This window comes from Scaptodrosophila lebanonensis, unplaced genomic scaffold, assembly GCF_003285725.1.
Source record: "Scaptodrosophila lebanonensis strain 11010-0011.00,11010-0021.00 unplaced genomic scaffold, SlebRS2 tig00000043-arrow-pilon, whole genome shotgun sequence".
NCBI classification, from domain to species: domain Eukaryota; kingdom Metazoa; phylum Arthropoda; class Insecta; order Diptera; family Drosophilidae; genus Scaptodrosophila; species Scaptodrosophila lebanonensis.
In genome coordinates this window covers 13638205-13656982 of record NW_022060545.1, presented here as the reverse complement: position 1 = coordinate 13656982, position 18778 = coordinate 13638205, and the positions used below count along the sequence as shown (strand labels likewise).

Genomic DNA, 18778 nt, shown 5'->3' with positions numbered 1-18778 from the left:
AGACAGACGGACAGACAGACAGACAGGATACAGAGAGAGTCGAACGAAAATAGAGCTCGAAGCCGGCAACAAGAGGCAGGCATGGGAACGAAGGGGGAAAGGCAAAAGAAATTGCTAAGCGGCTTAATAATAACTGCAAAACGAAGCATACAGCTAAGGCAAAACATATTGAAAGCCGTCAAAGAAAGCGCACAAAGCACCAAAAGTAAAACTTGCTGAACAAGCGCAATGATAACGGCCATTGCTGTCGACGTCTCTGCCAACGTCGACGTCTCTGCCGGCGCACCAAATAAAGCTGTTGATTTATTCTGCCAGACGCAATGTGAGTCGTGCAGCTTGCACGTCAACCTCTACCCGATAAGCTTCAGCTTGTAGCACTCTATATATCTGTACATATGCGTGTATTGGTGGTGGGGGATTTGGGGAAATGTGCGTGCAAGCTGGAACATTTTTCAGTGGCAAAGTTGCCAAAATACGCTGCACATATTTCCATATTTAACGGCTTGTTTGTGGCTCATGAAAATTCGCTTTGTTTTTCTTGCTTGTTTTCATTCTTTTTCGCTTGTTTGGGAGTTGTCGAATTTCCCAGCTCCCAGCGCTGTGCGGCACTTCTAAAGTTAATTTCAAGGTTGAGCTACTTTGCTGTCATTCGCCTTGAATGGCGTTGAAGGGTTTATGCGCTCATAACTGGCAGCCAGCTGCTCCTCTGGCAGGTAAAACTTGTCACGCTAATAGGGCGTGGCACGTTTGCATACGCGTATGTGTGTGTAATCGAGGGTAGTCTCAGAGGTACTCCAAAATAATGATTTAGAAAAATGAAGCTTCAAGTTTGGGTAACTCCTTCGGCAACTCTCAATAGCATGGAGAAACTGATAAATTCTTTCTTCGTCGGCAACTTTCAATAACATGGGAATACAGAACAGCACTTTTATTTTAGCCGACATAAAGAGCTTCCAAGAGCACCTTTACATCATATTCATTAACTATGAACATTTAGAGATAAATACAAATTATAGAGATATTCGCAAGAGCTTTACAAAATCTTTTTCTTTGCAACCAGGCCTCATTGTTGCAACTGGTTTTGGTTCTACTATAGAAGTCGGTAATAGTTTAAAATTTAACCGGTCTCAAAGTGGAGGTAGAGCTTTGCCTTTTTTTTTTTTTTTTTTTTGTGGAAACTAAAGCTGGTGACCTAGAACAGATGCCAACAGCTGCCCTAAGTACATTGTATATACTTAGACTTAAACCTTGGACAAAATGTTATAGTCAAGGGTGCAAATAAGTTTATAGAAAAAGGCATAGTCTTCGTGTTGGTACATAACGTTGACAGTTATGTCAGTCCATAACTCAAATGAATGAAAAATGAATAACTTTACAATTGGAATGAGTGAAGAGTCAAGACAATTAAATATCGTGTTGTGAGTTGTTGGGATGAGTATGAAAATAATTTCTGTGATTGTCTTCCGAAGTGAATAGTGGCGGGTCCTATGCGAACTAAGAAAACTACGGATTCGCCTCTGGTTAAAAATAAAATTTGTTCACTCATTTATTGATGCTTTGGCCAACATCAATTCATTAACGTTCGAGTTCTGTCTTCACGAATCACATCGGCAGACTCGGTTTCCCTGTTTTCAAACTTGACCAAATGACTTGACCAAGCAACGAGGATGGCTCAAAAAGTATTTGCAAAACATAAAAATATTACAAACTTTTTCCACACACGCTGCAAAGTTATGTTGATATTTATCAAATTATAGCAATCATTTTTTCTCAAAACTCCTCTAGCAATGGAAAAATAAATTGGAGTTATCAAACATTTGTTGTTATAAAAAAGCAAGAAGGAAAGAAATTAAAATGCCAACTTGGAAATAGATGGAACAATAACTATGTTGTTTCATGCTTGATTGTAATATTCGTTTAGAATTCTCAACTGTTTTAATCTCTCTGCATTGTTTTAATCACAATTGAACCCTAAAACATATTTATTGTTAAAACACCAGGCTTTCAAATAAATATCGGGGAGACATACATTTTTTTATTGAGCTAAAATTGAACCATATCGAAAAATAAAAAATAATAAAATTATAAAAATTATGACTTTCAATTGTTTAAATCGAATACGACTCTATAAAAATATATTATAAAATTGTTTTTTTAGGACTACCCTCGTGTGGGTGTGTTTTGCATTTAAAACAGCGTTTTTCTTTTTGACTTGGGCGAATAGCTTTAATAAGCTGGTAATAAGCTCAGTCAATGCTGGGCCGTGCGTAAGAAGTTGTCTTCTGTTTTGGGCACTGGGGCTTAGCCTGGCTTCTGGGAGAAGCCTCCATGGCTGGCTTGGCTTATGGCCGATGCATTAGAGCGTGATTAATATATTCGGCTTACTCAGAGATGGTAGAGCAGTTTCTGGCAGAGTGTCCTGTGCGAGTGTTAAAGTGTCTATTAATTGAGAAACATGCAGCTAAAATGTGTGTTAGGCGCAGCCTAATCTCTAAACCAGCAAAGCAAATAAAATGCATTCTTCAGGCAGACGAAAAAGAAACCCAAAATGAACATAAACTGAAACGCAAAATTATTTTTTCTTGCATTCTTACCAGTGAGGATTGTGTGTAAAATTCTATTGTACTTGTATGTTCGATTATGCAATAATTCTTTGCAATTTTATTTCAAATATTGCTTTAAGTACATATTTGTATTTGTTGGCTTGTGAGCTCAATTTGCAATTGTGAAGGGTAAGTAGATCTGTATAATTTACATTGTTTTGCTATGGTTGGTTATTGTTTTTTGAGCTGTGCAAAGTGGGTTGGAGTTGAGCTTCTCATTTAAGCAAAGGTGACTGGCGGGTGCTTTAACATTTAATCAATCGTTTTAGTAGTAGTTATAGTGGATGCGGTTGTAATTATTGTTAAGGTTTGTTAGTGCTTTATTTATCGCAACCGTTTTGCTTTACAAAATGTACTGTGATTTAATAAATTGAAATTTATTTCTTGTTTGTTGTCCAGTTTGGAGTGTATGGAGTGTCAAAGCTTTGATAATGCGACACCGATATTGTAGCTAATAGTACAAGAGAGATGGGAGAGCAAAAGAAAATAGAAAGACAGATATATAAATAGAGCCAATGCATAGGGTTGAGAGAGTTGCCATTTAGAGGAAGTTACATATACAAGGCAATGGATTAAAGTGTGCAATTTGGTAAAAAAAAAAGAGAGAAAGAGAGATTGGCAGATAGTGAAAAGGAAGACTTATGAATTTATCAGGGCTCCTTCCTGTTTTCTCCTTATTTATACAGAAAGAGACTTAGGAAGGCAGAGATAGAGAGATATAGAGAATGAGGGATAGTAGCACTTGCTAGTTAGCATTCAAAGTATTAGATTTAGTTGCAGAGTATTGCGAAATCATAAGAGATAGTTACATCCAGGCAGCATTCCCTTCCCAAGCTGTGAAACCCAATCAAAAATATATGCCCCAATCAGTTCTAGTACTTACGTCGCGAGCCCATGCGCTTGTGCTGTTCCGTGCCCAGGCTCATGGTGCGTCCCAACTCGCCGCGCACAGCCTTCAAGGATTTCAAGATCTCATCCGGATCGCGTCGTGCCACCGACGAGCGACGCCGGCCCACAAGATACGATGTGGGCGGCGTGGCTATGGCATCCTCCTCCAGCCGATTCTTTTCGGCATCCTGAAAACTTGAACGACGCGAGCCCGGCAATGAGCGCGAGAAGTCCTTGCCAAGCTGATAGACCTCCACCTCCATGGTCTCCGATTGTGATGAGCCTCGCCGCGAGCCGGCTATCCAAGCAGTATCCGGATGCAGCAGTGAGGCACCATCGCCAATGGAGTCAACATCATCCGAGATGGAGCGCTGCATATTATAGTCGCGTCGTAGCAAGCGAGTCACATCCCCACAAGGCGCCCCGGCACCCGCTGCAATGGAACCACGTGGGGACACACTGGGCGATTTACTGATGCTGATGCCCCGCAGGCCTTTTGGATCCTCCAGCCGACACCAAATGGCTTGATCGTCGAGAAAAGCCTGCTGCAACTCGATGTTGCATTCGCCCAAGAAAATGGATTCGGTGTGCGGCACCAGATCCCACAGCTGTATATCGATATAGCGATCCATCAAGCTGTCGGCCTTGACATGCGAAAAAGTTAGTGTGGCATTCCAAATAGGATTCTGTGTGGGTCGGCTGACCTCGGTTTGTTGCACGGTCCCATCACCACTGTAATGCACCGAAATATAAATAATATTCAATTGTTAACGAAAACTGGAGCTCTTTTTGCATTTAAATCGTACCGATAAATGAGGTCTTAAAGATACTAAAATCATTTACAAAATACCTAAACATTTTAAATGTACGCAAATCAATCATTTTAAAAAGTCATTTTAATTCATTGAGGTATTTATAGCTATAAATCTGAAAAAGTATCTCTTAAATTATCTGTAATATAATTTAGTCGATTGTGGGTGGATGAGAGCCCCCCCTTGTATTTAATGAAATAAATATGGATTTCACAATAGTTCCTTATGCGACTTACCACTTGGGCAGAATCCGAACTTTGGCATATGCCTCGGGCATGTTACCGTGGCCGTACGCTTCATCTCGCAGCGCCAGGTCATCGGCAGCCATAAGTGAAACCACAAGTTCCTGGCGTTCGGCATGATACCAGACCTGTATCTGCACTCGCCCGGTGACCATTTTCTCGCGTGCGATTTGCTCCTGTAGGTGAAAACTATATTAGTACTTTCACACTGAGAGTTCTGCAGATGTTGGGCGTAGCAATTGCTCTTCGTACTGCATATGTACAACAGCATGTACTATTAATACTTTTCTACAGTTCAGCCTATAGCCATTCAAATGTGACACTCGCGCGCCAATCAAATATCTCGACTATATACAGGAATTTAATTGATCGGCGGTTCTTATTCATTTATCTTTCATTGTATGCAATGCTCTGGGTATTTTGTGTGTGTGTGAGTATGTGAGTGGGTGTGTGTGTGTGTGTATGTGGGTATATATTGTAGCTGTGTACGTAAATAAATGTTTACTCAACAACAAATATAAAGGCAATTAAAAGCAAAAATAAAAGTAATTAAACAAGAAAAAGACCAATGATAAAGGAATACGAGCATGAAAACAAAATGCATTTCATACCCCCCAGTAGTCGCATTGAAAACAACGCACAATGCATTACGTATGTACAAGTACTACTATATTCTACCTATACCTATGTACATATACACTGCTATACACAAACACATATGTGCTGCTTAAATAATCGAGCATGAAGATGTGCAGATACATAAATACTGGCAATGCCTACACTCGCAGGGGCTCATAAAATATTTTACCCGCACACAAAGGAGTACAGTGGATATTGCTGAAATGAAACTCCGACCAAATATTTGTTGCATATAAGAATAAACGAACGAAAGAACAAAAAACTTGACTAAATAGTGTTATTAAATACCCAAAATTCAATTTTCCTTTGCCCGATACTTTCTCTCATGGGTGTTTACTTTTATCTCTACAAACAGTTCCATACTTCAAGTTCTGCCATTTAGTAATCAACAATAATTAAAAGCTTTTCAATTTATTTATCGCATGATTTGTGCTCAAATCTCATTTGAGGTGCTAAAGCAATTGCTCAAATGTTCGAAATATTTTGGCTAAGAAAAGTGAACCCATTTTCTTGTGAAAACCAAAATATTTTGAGAATGATTATTTAAGAGAAATTAACGCAGAGATAAGCTCAAACTTAAATGTATGCTTAGCTTGTTTTATTTATTCCTTTCATCAAGTTTTAGTTAAATACCTTTTATACAAAGAGTCTGAGCTATATTCAACAAACTACTGATAATAATAATGAATTTAGTTCTAGCAAAAGTTACGACCTTTGGAGTTTCTTTTAGCAATGTCTACTGTAATCTTATATAGTATGTAATCTATTGTGGCTATCATAGCAGCGTCGCTGGGGGCGCAGTCTAGTGTTTTGTGTTTTGGAACGGAAGCCATGGCTGCAGATGAGAGTCAGTGTAGTTGCGACTGGCTGGAAACTATGAGTAGTATTGCGTTTATTGTACGTGTGTGGCGAAAACAGCGCAGATTCATAACATATTCATAGCATGTGGCATGCACATACTACATATATATTCTCATGGCGCAACAACAACGATAATAATAACAACCTGCCACAGAACGACTTTTTGGCTGTCCTGCTGTCTGTGTGCATCGGAAGCCGCCATTTTGCAATAGCATATGCCAACGGAAATTGTACATGTACAGGCCAATATACAGATACACACAGATATAGTACATATATGCTCATTAACCGACAGATGTTGGCAGTGTCAGTCAAACTGTTGCACATCAGATTGAAGCAGTACAGGTGCTCATATCGAGCTTTTCAGAATATAGTATCAAATCGAAATTGTTGAAACCTTTAAATTGTCTCTCTGAAGAGTCGCTCAAGTTGTTAAGACTTTTGCTTCCTACTTTTACTTTAAATATTTGATGGCTGCCAGCTGCCAACTGCCAACTGCCAATTAAGGGCGACAGCACCTGTTGCCAAAGAACGAGCGCGCGCGGGCCTATGCGAGTGTAAGACAAAAGCAAAAGTCTACTGTTGGCAATTCGACAAAGTAACTGCCATTGGCGTAACGCCAACCTGACACCTGTCTCTCTATATCTGTGTATATGTGGGTGTATATGAGTGTGTCTGTGAGTGATGAATTCGCGCATTTGATGCCCGCCTCAGAAAAGTTTTTCAACAACCGCTGGCGGATAAGTTTCTGTATAGTATAAAGTAAAGCAATGTAAACCCTTCGCTCGTGGTTTTTTATTTTTCGTGGTTTTGGATGAGCGTGGATGTTGTTTGTGCGTAAGTAACGAAAATTGTCAAAAGAAAGTTTTGCGGCTACGGTGCGTATGAATAATAAACTTTGAATGGAAATGACGGCAAAATGGTGCGGTATTCACACACAAGTACAACACATACTAACATACACTTACATTTATGTAATATGTACATAAGAGACGAGATTAGTTGCGTGTTACATATAAGTATTTACATAACGTGTGATGGTGGTGTGGCTTAGGAACATCTTATAACGTGCTAAGCTGCGTATACGCAACATGAACGCAGGCATACAACACCAGCTAGTGATATGATATTAAATATTAACAAGAACGGTTTCAGCTACATATAAATAAATAAATATATTTGAGAGTCTATCATCCGGGCGCTATCATTGATTATTAGTAGTACTTCAATGTGTTTACCATAACAGCATTCCAGTCCTACGGTCTGGATCGTTTTTAACAAGCTACATACAGAGTACGAGTATGAGAGAGAAATTTACGCATCGCACAATGTCGCAGTAAAATTCAATTCATTATGTCAAAAGTCAAATGCATATATATGTCAGAAAAACTAATTATGTACACACATAATAAATCAATCAACGATTCGGATAAAAAGTAGCATATTTTATAAGTCAATCAATTAATCATCAATCATAAATCAGCTTTCAACTTGTCATGTTTCTTTTATAATTTAGTAACATATCATTGGTTTTGTTTTCGTCTCGTTCAAAAATTAAACGAATTTTTGTCGAGGGTTTCTCTCTGTGGGTCTGGGAGGCTTGGTGATTCGATTTGTTTTTCTCATTTTTGTTGCTTTGCATTTCGTTGCAGTTACAAATATTTGCTAATAGCCATAACTCGTGCCAGCTGGGGTTACATTTGTTGTATTAAATGAAAATTTACTTCATATACAATTAGCATAGTTTTTGGTTTGTAAATATTATTGATAAATATCAGTGTTTTAGTTGCAAGTTGCTTTTCGATTTTAGTTAGTTAGTTAAAGATCCACTAAATGCTAGTAAATAAATTTGTAGGCTTAGCATGAGGAATATTTAAATCAAGCAAAATGCATTAGAGTACCAAAATTCATAAAATAAACTTTAAATAAAATACAAAACACAATAAACAAAAATGACAAGTTAATTAATTAAATCATAACTAATGGCTTTGCATTTCAAATTGTTTGTGTTGTGTATTTCTGTACTGAATTATTTCATCTATGCCTGCCCAATGTTTACTAACAGGTTCTATTTTTGTTGAATCATGAATTACCATTCTACATACAATTTCCATTAAGAAACATTGTGGACAAGAGATGTGTAAAGTGTAACGAGCTGTCATTTACAAAAATACGAGTATGTATATCAGATCCTATGGAATATTACTTAAATATAGTTTGTATATTCAAATATGTTTTTGTCAAGAAAAATGAGTTAGGTTGGAACAAGAAGCATTAAAAGGTATTATACAAGTTAGTGTAAGTAGTATAGTACAGGGTTATTGATTTTGTTTATGCGACCAGACAGAGAGTTACAAAAAGGTGTAAAATGCAATACTAGTTTGAGGATTTGTATCTGACAAATAATAAAATAGCGAAAAATAATACAAACAAGTTAAGAAAATAAGTTAGAATGCTTAAGTCGGGCGAGCCCAACTGTTTCAATACCCTGCACTCAGTTGAATTAATATTCCCACTAAATTACTTAAATAATTTACTACTTTCTTCATAAAACAATTTCTTGGATTGCTTGTTGTTGTTCTTTGGAACCTCTATTCACGTTTCAAATTAAATCTAGTTAAAGTCTGTTAGAGAAACAGTGCAATTAATACACATAAAAATAGCTTAAATTTTTTTTTATTGGTTGATTTGATTAAACTAATTTTAAAATAACAACAATATCCCAATTATGGTTCTACAAGTGGTTTGGCCCAAGTTCACAATTTACATACGGACTCGACAAATATAACTTTTTGGAACATTTATAAAAACCTTAAAAGTTGTTTTCGAAGAATTAACATTTTGCAAATATCGATTCATAACAACATCTGAATTAAGCATAATAGGATGGTATATGTACATCATATATTCCCTGGGTATAGAGTATACGCACAACAAAACATTAAACACACACTAAGCATAAAGCTTATCATATTACTTCATAGAATAGAAATAGTGAAGAAAAGGAACTAAATATTACCAAACGAAATCAAAATGGGGAGCGTATTTTACATTACATGTTTGTTGTTTCTTGCATTACAATATAGTATAACTTATAGAACCTTGCTATATTACACTGATTAGGTAAGGTTTGGCTCGGTTTGGTTTGGTTTGGTTTTGGTTTTGGTTTTTGGTTTTGGGAAATTTGCTAGCGGGCGTAATTGTGCTAAGACTGTACAGTTGATAGTTGTATTTGTATTTGGGTATGTAGGCACATATACGAGTACATATGTAGATAGGATGGTTTAATTACATTAAATGTGGAATAGAGTTGCTTTGTTCAATTACCGTTTGCTCGGTGTCATCAGGTGCTGGTGCGTAAATGAGAAACAGATAGAGAACGGGATTAGCTGGATTTGCTGTCGACTTGGCTACGGCCTTGGCTGGCTGGCTGCTGTACGGAATGATTAAGCTAAGTAGGCCACTCAATTTTATTTTATTTTTTTTGTTTTTTGCAATCAAATAGAGAGACTTTATTTTCAGGTTTTTGTTTTGTTTTTTGCTGATAGATAGACTTTTAAACTTAATACAGTGGTATACTCATTAATGCCATTTTAATTTGTTTCTTTTCGTTTTACAATTGGACTAATAGCTAAGCTTTCAGTGTATATAGAGCTATGTATAAGTATTTATATAGCGCAGAAATTGTAAATGTATATACTACATATATACGCGTAGATATAAGAGTGTATATATATAACGCATCTGACTTCTGACTTCACTTACATTTAATTACAAGCCTTTGCCGAAGTCGTTTTCAACTACATATTCACACACTCAGTTTCACAATCAAATTTATTTTCAGATACAGATTCAGATTCAAATACGAACAATGGCCTTTTTGCATTTAGTAGCGTTTTTCTTTTCATTAAAAAACTTTGCAACAACTTGCTCTACAAATGTTACAGTCATCAGTTATCATGGTTCTCTGCAATTATTTTTAATTCCATTTTTTATAGTGTAATTAGTATTATTATTATTATTATTATTGCAGTATTGGTTGCATCGCAACTTTTCCTTTTCAAGAGGGTGTAGATAGAAAATTGAGGGTACAACGCTATACATGTATAAACTAGTATGTATATAAAAAGTGTTAATACGAAATCAAAGACAAATGTTATCACCCATCTGACAGGAGTTACACAGCTAAGTGCTAAGTACGATAGCTATGGTTAGTACGAGTAAGATCAGTTTGGTTTTGCTTTTGGTTTTTTGGTTTATTCAAAAATGATTCTCTTTGTTTTAGCACTTCGTTATTGTTTCATTCATAGGTGGGCTCCACTACACTTTAGAAATATATTTTTGCGCTTTCACAAAACTAAAACTCTCAATGTTTAAACATTTAAAAACACATCACTAACAATAACACACATATACACAAATACAATATAACGTACTATGTAGTATGTATGTGGGTGATTATAAATATAACTGATATATACATATAAATATATATGTAAATATATGTATGGATCTAGGATAACGTACATGTTTTGTTTTGTACTTGCATTTGTGAATGCACATCAAGAAATTACGAGTAGGTCTCGGTTTTGGATTTGATTATGGTTTTTGGTTTTGGTTTTGGTTTTGGTTTCAGTTTCTGTTTTCGGGGTTAGCTTTGGTCAGCTTTAAACATTGCAACAACATTCTATTAATCAATTAATGTAATACTATTATAAATACTTTTTGTTGTGCTCACTATATTATAAATATAATAACATTTAAAACACACACATTTTTAAACTCTGTTCGCTAATAGTATATGCACTAATAACATACACATATACAAGTATTTGGTTTTTACTGATTATCTGTTAAACGCTTGTGTAGGAGTAAGCAATAACTATTATATACATACATACACACATATATATAGGTATATATAGTATATGTAGAGTACATATATAATGTCTGCATGTGTACATGTACTTGTATATATATTTATATACTATGTGTGTATGTAGCGTGGCTGTCAAGTAAAATGCACCCGCAGCTTATCTCGTTTATTGGATTACGCTGGTTCGATCCACTCTAGGCATGTAGTACTAAGTATTTTTGGTTTATTGTATCGCTTCGTAGATGCGCCGGAGCGCATCGATTAGAATTTAAAATTCGTTTCTCTCTGTGGTGACTGGCTTCGTGCCACTGCCACTAAGCAAGTAGTTTGCTGCACCGTACTTACAAATTCTGGTTATTGTTACGCTATTATTATTATTGAATAGTGATGTTGAATATACAAGTAGTGTAAGTATATTCGTAAGATACTATTTCACTGTTATGCAGTAACGCCTACTAAGTAATTTAAAACAGCCAAATTGTCAAGCAATGCGGCTTAAAACTGTTACCTTACAACTGTATTGTTTGGTGCTTTGTTCTTACTGTGTTTCTGGATAATTTGATTACCCAGGGAAAAGTTAAACTAGTTAACACAAAACAGACATGTAACTAAATAACGCATTATTCTGTTTATGTGTCTTGAGCAGAATTATGTATATTTTAGCGCCTCTCTCTCTCTGACTAGTAAGTAGTTGTTATTTTCTGTTATTTTTTGTTATTTTTCATAATGTTAGAAACGCTTGCTTGAACATTTATACGTACAAGTATATACGCGTATGTATATATGTGGTATGTATACTCTACTAATATGTAAGTATTATGTTGTATATACGATATAATTAGTTTGTAATCACTAAGTTCTACCAACACCGAAAAATAAATACATTTGTGATTATGACAAAATAGCAAAAACACATTGAGTCATCGTTTATGGTTAGTAGTACGTGAAAGTAAATAGTTTGTGGGCATAATGCGAATCATGGAAATCAAGAATAATCAATGAAATCGTATTTAATCGTATAATAATAATAACAAAACCCAATAGTATCAAATGCCAAATATATTTCCCTGAATGTTTCAATATTTAGCTACTACGAGACAAAATTGTTATTTATCAAAAATAGAGACAAGAAAGAAAAACATAATTATATTAAAAATGTAGTGTAGGTACATAAGTAATCGGAAAAAAGGTGAAGAGGAGGTTGGTTTCAAGGCAGAGAAGCTGCAAAAATGTATGAAAAAATTAGCATTTTTATTTCATTTTTGTTTTTTTTTTTTTGTCTTTTTTGCGAGCACTCAATAAAAAGCTGAAAATTATGTGAAAAACTGCAATTGCTTAAGCTGCATTTTCTAGGTACTTTTTGTTTGCTGCACATAGCTTTGCTTAATTGCGTGTATGTATTCGACTACATTATATATGTAAATATATGTATATGAATATATAAATATGCATTTAAAAGGTAGATATAGATATATTAGCTGGGCTTATTCATGTTCACTTTTCAACCTTTTGACTGTATCAACCTTTGTTTGCAAGCATCGATTTTTGATTGATTACTTCTAGTTTGTTGTGTATTTTTTGTTGCATTTGTTCTATCTTTTTCAATATTTTTAATAAACAAATCGAAAGAATTTTATACCGGAGTTTTTGGTAGTTTCCGTCTAGTTGGCGATGCTGGTGATTTGTCTGTAGTGGTTTCAGGTTCTGCTTGAATGGAAGAGTGTTTTTGGTTGTGATTTGTTTTTTTTTTTTTTATTTTTTTTTGACAATATATATTTTAAAAAGAAAGAGCAAAAAACGAGAACAACAAATGAAAATTATCATGAAAATATCGGCATTGGGCACATCAATATGATATAATTATATATGTATATAAACATTTTTTGGGTAGCAGCCATTAGGTAAATACTTCTTATGGACTATAACAATGGGTATATGCAATAAAAATATGTAAGCAAAGGACACTTACCCGCTATGAGACCCAGTCCGACGGGTCCATCACCTGACCGCCTCGGTCCACTTTGGCCGCCACTATTACCAGGTGGTAGATTCTCATCAAATAAGTCGCACATGCGAAAATCGGTTGCATGCTCGACTAGCAGTTCAACCATGTCCCCAGTGCGATCCATAATGGAGCAGACTTCTTCGAAGCTGCGATCAATGAGCGACATACCATTCCACTCAAGTATCTGCAGGAAATTTAAGAACGAAATGCAGTGTGAAAGCAAACCTTTAATCCTTAAGTCCAAAACATCAGGCTAAATAAATAAGTATATTCATATTTCATATTCTTCATATTTTCTTAAGTTTCAAAATCTTAAAATATTATTCCAATTTGAATGCCAACTGATTTCATTTTTGCGACACCAATGCCCAATATTGAAACAACTATTAATACCAAATGGTATGTCTAAGGAATCCATAGTTGTGGAACTATCTAGTTACAAACTTGTATGTTGTATGTGTATGTGTACTCCAAACAAGTTTATTACAAATCATATTATTTTATATAGCTGGCACAATTTTATGAAAGAATACGTTAGTAGGCTAGATTTCAGGCTTATCAAAATTCGTCATGCAAATTGGGTAAGCATATATGATTTTCGTATTGTGCCTCATGATATTACATTAAAATCGAATTACCATATCATATAGCAGTCATAGGAATGATCGGTGCAATAAACATTGGCCTCATTGGAACTCATATACGGTATCAACGGACATGACATTATAAATTTGTTAGCTATTGTTAATTATCTTTAGTACAACCATCAAGAGAAAGCATAAGTAATAAATAGGAATTCGAACAGTTTTAAATATGAGTCGAGGTCAGTGTAATAGTAAAAAATTTGTAATATTTTAAATTATGCACATCAGATTTAGCTAACAAATCCATTTGAATGCTTAATACATAAATGCCCAGAGTTGATTTGAAATAGAAAAAGATGCGTTACAAATTGATACTCACCTTGTCGCCCTGCTGCAGGCCATTCTTCTCAGCAGATCCGCCAGGCACGGTCCAAACAATGTAGGCAAAAAGGCGACCATCGGCGCCCGTCTTGCCGCCCACAACTCGCATGCCAAAGCCACGTGCTGCGAATAGACAGCGTCAAATTTAATAAGAAAATATGTTGCAGGCCAACATGCGTGCGGGTGATTATGGCATCAGTCTCAAAAAAGAACATAAAGAAAATCAATACAGGACGCTCATGAACTAAATCCGAGACTGGACAGAAAAGACGCCACGTAGAGACAACGACAACAAATTTGGGCATGTGGCAGCAATTTGCGTTGATTTCTTTTGCGCATTGTAGTACAAGTATATATGTACATACTTGTATATATGTCTGTTGCCCGTTTTGCCGTCAGTTGGCGTTGGTCTGTGTATACACAATATTGCGTATACGCTGTCTGGCCTTATACCAACCACCTGTTTTCCTTCTGGTCTAGTTAACACGCTAGCTGTCAGTTACGGCTTGTGCTCAGTCAACTTATTTGCTTTGGCTCACATTTTCATTTAATATTATTTATTTATGTTTTGATTAATAAACACGATTTTAGGTGCCCTCTGACAATTAAATTTTTGAATAAATATCCATTGAATTTAAATTAAGTGGAACCTCAAAATCAATTATATTGAATAAAAAGCGTTGTAATTAATTATAGTGTACAATAAAAAAATGTGTAATGTCCAAAGTAAAAAAAAATTCAAAATTCATCATAAAGTTACTTTATTGCAAGAGACAAGCTTCAAACTTAATTTTTTAATTTGCAGCCTACCTTGAGATCAAAAATTCCCACAATTATAATATTATTACTCTTTCGCTATCAAATAAGGTATTATTTCTTCTTGATATGCTTTTCCTTTTGGCATTTGTTAGAACTATTTCGAGAATATACATTTTGTTTGTTTCAGACACACCTAATATATTTCGTCCTTGAAGTCTTACACAAGATTCCGTAAGATATATGATAAATTTTATACCGCCGGATCGCGTTTATTGAGTGTATTCCCAGAACAAAACCATTTCGATTACTATTATTTATCTAGAATTTCTAATAAAAGTATATAACTGAATAATTATATACTTTTGTAACAATCTAACAAAGTTTTTCTTAAAGGGGATATATATGACATTTTCCTGATACACTTCTAGAGGCATCTTACGATAACTCCTGAAACTGTTGGAATTTATATAACGTTTTTACCAAATCGCCACGTCTTAGCTTAATGACCCAACTTCAAAGGAAGTTATCGTCCGAAATGTTATACTGCTCTGCCCTATAAACATAAACTCACATATTTCCATTAAATATAACAATATAACTTTTGTATATTGTTTATTGTTTCATCTCTTTATGAGACTCGCACTTAGTTTACAAATATTGTAGAAAATTCTTGTGAACATTCCCCGATCATCTTCCAATGCGGTTTAGCGGCCGCTAGATCAGATAATGGGCTATTTTATCTGAGTCTTGATTGCGTTGCTTGCAAAGAGAAGTTTGGATCAGCACAAGCTTTCCAAAATATTTGCGTTGACCTTAAGTAATGATTTTGAGCATTTTATATTGGGCGCGTTAAATAATGTCCACATGGATTTCTCCATAGCCGACAACCATAGATCCACACTGGTTTGCCAAACTAATTTACAGATAATTTAAAAGCATAAGAAGACCCTACTTATTGGTAAAGTTGAAAATTGAAAGTTTCTCAGTTTGAAAATAAAAAGGTAAGCCCAATAGAAATACCTTGATTTTAAATTTGACAATTAAATACACTGTGGTGGCTGTTAATACGTAGAAAAAGTTTCAGAATTCGAGACATAAACGTTCGCTAAAACTGCGATTGACGAAGTTCTAACAACTTGCTTAAATTAATTTCAATTTTCGCGCTAACAATTCCTGGAAATGTGCAACTCGGTGTCAAGTACTTATCAGTTCGCGCTGAAAACTAATTTCAACAATTTGTGGACGAAAACTAACGAAAGCGGATTTCCTCTTGCCCGCCCGTGAGGACGAAAGAAGATTGTCTGCCATGCGCTCGTTGCAAACAAAGTTAACCAGCGAGTACACGTACATGCACACTCATATATATACACTCACACACATACCAACACACAAACAGCAGACAATGGAATTTTGTCGTCTAGGTGAGACCTGAAACTGTTGTTGCTATTTCGAAGCTCGCCGGAGAATAATTCAAAACGAAAAGTGCAGGAAAATGGCAGACCCACAAAGCAGGCATGGAGGCTTTTCCGCGGCTCGCCGCTCGCCAACTTGAGCCTAAAGTTCGGGCCAGGAAAGCGAGCGCGACAAACTTTGTGGCAGGAAGAGACGAAACGTGCGCTGAAAAGCATGCAATAAAATGTTGCCTGAATGGTGGCGAAAACTTGCGTCTCACTGTTGATTCAAGCGCATTGATACCCAATTAGGATAAGGCGACATTTTCTTTGCGTTTCCGTCGTATTTTTTTTTCTCTTAGTTGTCTTCTCTTGTCCTGGTCGAGTGTTTTAATCAAAAGTTTTTGTGCGTGGGCCACTAAAGACGGCAATAAAAACGAAATAAATAAAACACAAATCCCGCACTGTCAACGCACCGTCAGGCAAGAGCTCCCAGACAGAGTCGTAAGCACAGAGGCAGCAACAAAAAGGATGCCGTCCATAGTAAAATTTGCAGATTATTCATACGGAATGTTGTGCCCCAGACAAGAGGTGACGCAACAGTTTTGGACTTCCCGTGTCCGTACAAATGAATGCGCCATTATGAGTTTTTTTTTATACTTTATGCCCGCACTTAACATGCACGAAATGTCTGCGCTGAGTGAATTTTCGATTTCGAGACGGGATCTCGCATTGTGTCATAAAAGGAAAAGGCTGCTTTTGGAGCACATAAAAATCAGCAAGGCTCGAAGCCGCTAACCAACGAGCCAACGAGCCAGCCAGCCAACGAACGAACTGAGGTGAGATGTCCATACCAATTTTTCGACTTTTCCTCTTGGCCTTATTTTTTAAGTATACATGTCCTTTTGTTTGTCCTTCTTCTTCCGCTCTGTGCATAAATAAAGGTTTACTCGTTGCCTATTTGAGTTGTCGTATTGTTTGTTTTTGCTCTCCCATTAAAATTTGGTTACACTTTCTTTTCCTTTCAAGTCTGCACTCTTTCAGTAGCCAGCAGAATTTTATATAATTATTTGTTCATAAATTATAGGTAGATGTGACTGATAAACGTTTTTTTAAATGGGAAATTATTTATGACAACATGAAAAAAAAAACGGTTATCAACTTATTCTCATTTCCAGAAGATTTGTGTTTTTATTTATAGAGCATATAGACTCCGATTTAGCCAGCTCGTAAGCTATTCGTCCATTACAGAATATGCTGTTGTTGCTTTTCACTTTTTGTCTTCACTGCCGTTATTATATGACCTTCATTAGGATTTTAATAATCCAAAAGGTTGCAGGTTGTCACGGCATAGACACATAAAGGTGTATTGTTTATGGTATCCAACTTTATTCCAACCTTTCCCAACGGCCGGCGATGCGTGAAGGCGGGTACATACATACTTGTATATATACCCGTATGCACAGAATTTATAACTTTTAAGCGAAGGAAGCCCAATTTTGCTTTGCGACCTTTGCGTCCTGTGGCGCTTTTAACTACAAAAATTGCTAATTTTAATTCAACCCAAATCTGAGTTATGTAAAATGATAGTCAGAGGTGCGTGCGCTCATATAAGTATACTGTTGTTACTCATTTACCATCAAGTTTTCGAACAGTTTTGTGACTTTTAAAATACGAGACTTGCTTTTAGGCTTAAATCGTCATATTGCTTTTGTGCTCTTCAAATTATTTCTTTCTTATTAATTTGCATTGCTTACAATTAGTGCAGTGGTTATTATTTTAATTTATAACAATTTCACAATAACACATCAAATGCCGAGTGAGATTGTCTCCGGAAAAGTGTGGCTTAGTGAGTATAATTACGACTTATCAGCTAAGCGTTTTTTCAAGTCTGAACCATTACATATACATAGGTTTTGTTAGGTTGGTACAGGTAGCTTCAGACTCACAGACATACCCAAATATTTAGACAAATTGTTATCAAATTATAATTATAATTTATAGTCATAATTTTTTAATTGGGGTCCCTAGCAGAGCATGTCTTTTTAGATTACTTGCTGGGCTTTTCATTAATTCAAATATATATTTTAATACAACTAAATCACCATTATGTTTCATCTTCTTATACTCTACATAAAATGTCCCCTGTCTGTCTGTCCGTTCGTCTGTCTGTCCGTATGAACACCTGGATCTCAGAGACTATTAGAGCTAGGGACACCAATTTTAGTCCAAGATACACTATGTGAATACGCAGAAAATGTGTGTTTTGGAATTTCCCCACAACAGCAAATTCGTGATTTTCTAAAACTAAATATCGTATGCCAAGTTTCATTATGATATGCCGATTTAACAGGAAGTTATAGCCATACATAAGTATAATACTTGGCCAAGCGCTGCTCGCAGCTGTTGTTGTTGATGATGCTTTGTTTCCACATTGTTATGCATACATGTTCACACAGACACGAATAGACACGCATAGACATGCATACACTCATATAGACACAATTTCTATGTAAATGTCTAATTACTCCTTTTACGTGAGTTCAAATACCAAGGGGGTTAATTTTTTTTAAATTCTCTTAATATTTTAAATTTCTATAATTATTCTACACATACATATGTACAGAGTATTTCAAAGTAGGGACACCCGACTTTAGCTTCTCTACTCGTTTTAGCTAACGATTACATTACCGCCTCTATCGCTTGGTCTGATCTCATAACAGAGCCCGCAGATTTG

The 18778-nt window shown here is 35.8% G+C and overlaps 1 protein-coding gene across 2 annotated transcripts in view; it reads right to left on the bottom strand.

Annotated features, from left to right (window-relative positions):
• Positions 1-18778, bottom strand: part of LOC115622869 (regulating synaptic membrane exocytosis protein 2) — an 85686-nt gene that overhangs the window by 11750 nt on the left and 55158 nt on the right. Inside the window, exons 9-14 of one of the 2 annotated variants that reach the window (XR_003995361.1) lie at positions 13890-14014; positions 12891-13110; positions 12561-12625; positions 4540-4721; positions 3487-4223; positions 2595-3054 (exon numbers count right to left, since the gene is read on the bottom strand). Coding sequence is in view for 1 of the 2 variants with exons in the window: in XM_030516956.1 (XP_030372816.1) it covers positions 3487-4223; positions 4540-4721; positions 12561-12625; positions 12891-13110; positions 13890-14014 (1329 nt within the window). In the remaining variant the exon portion in view is untranslated. The remainder of the gene's footprint in view (positions 1-2594; positions 3055-3486; positions 4224-4539; positions 4722-12560; positions 12626-12890; positions 13111-13889; positions 14015-18778) is intronic. The other variant, XM_030516956.1, reaches the window with a different exon arrangement.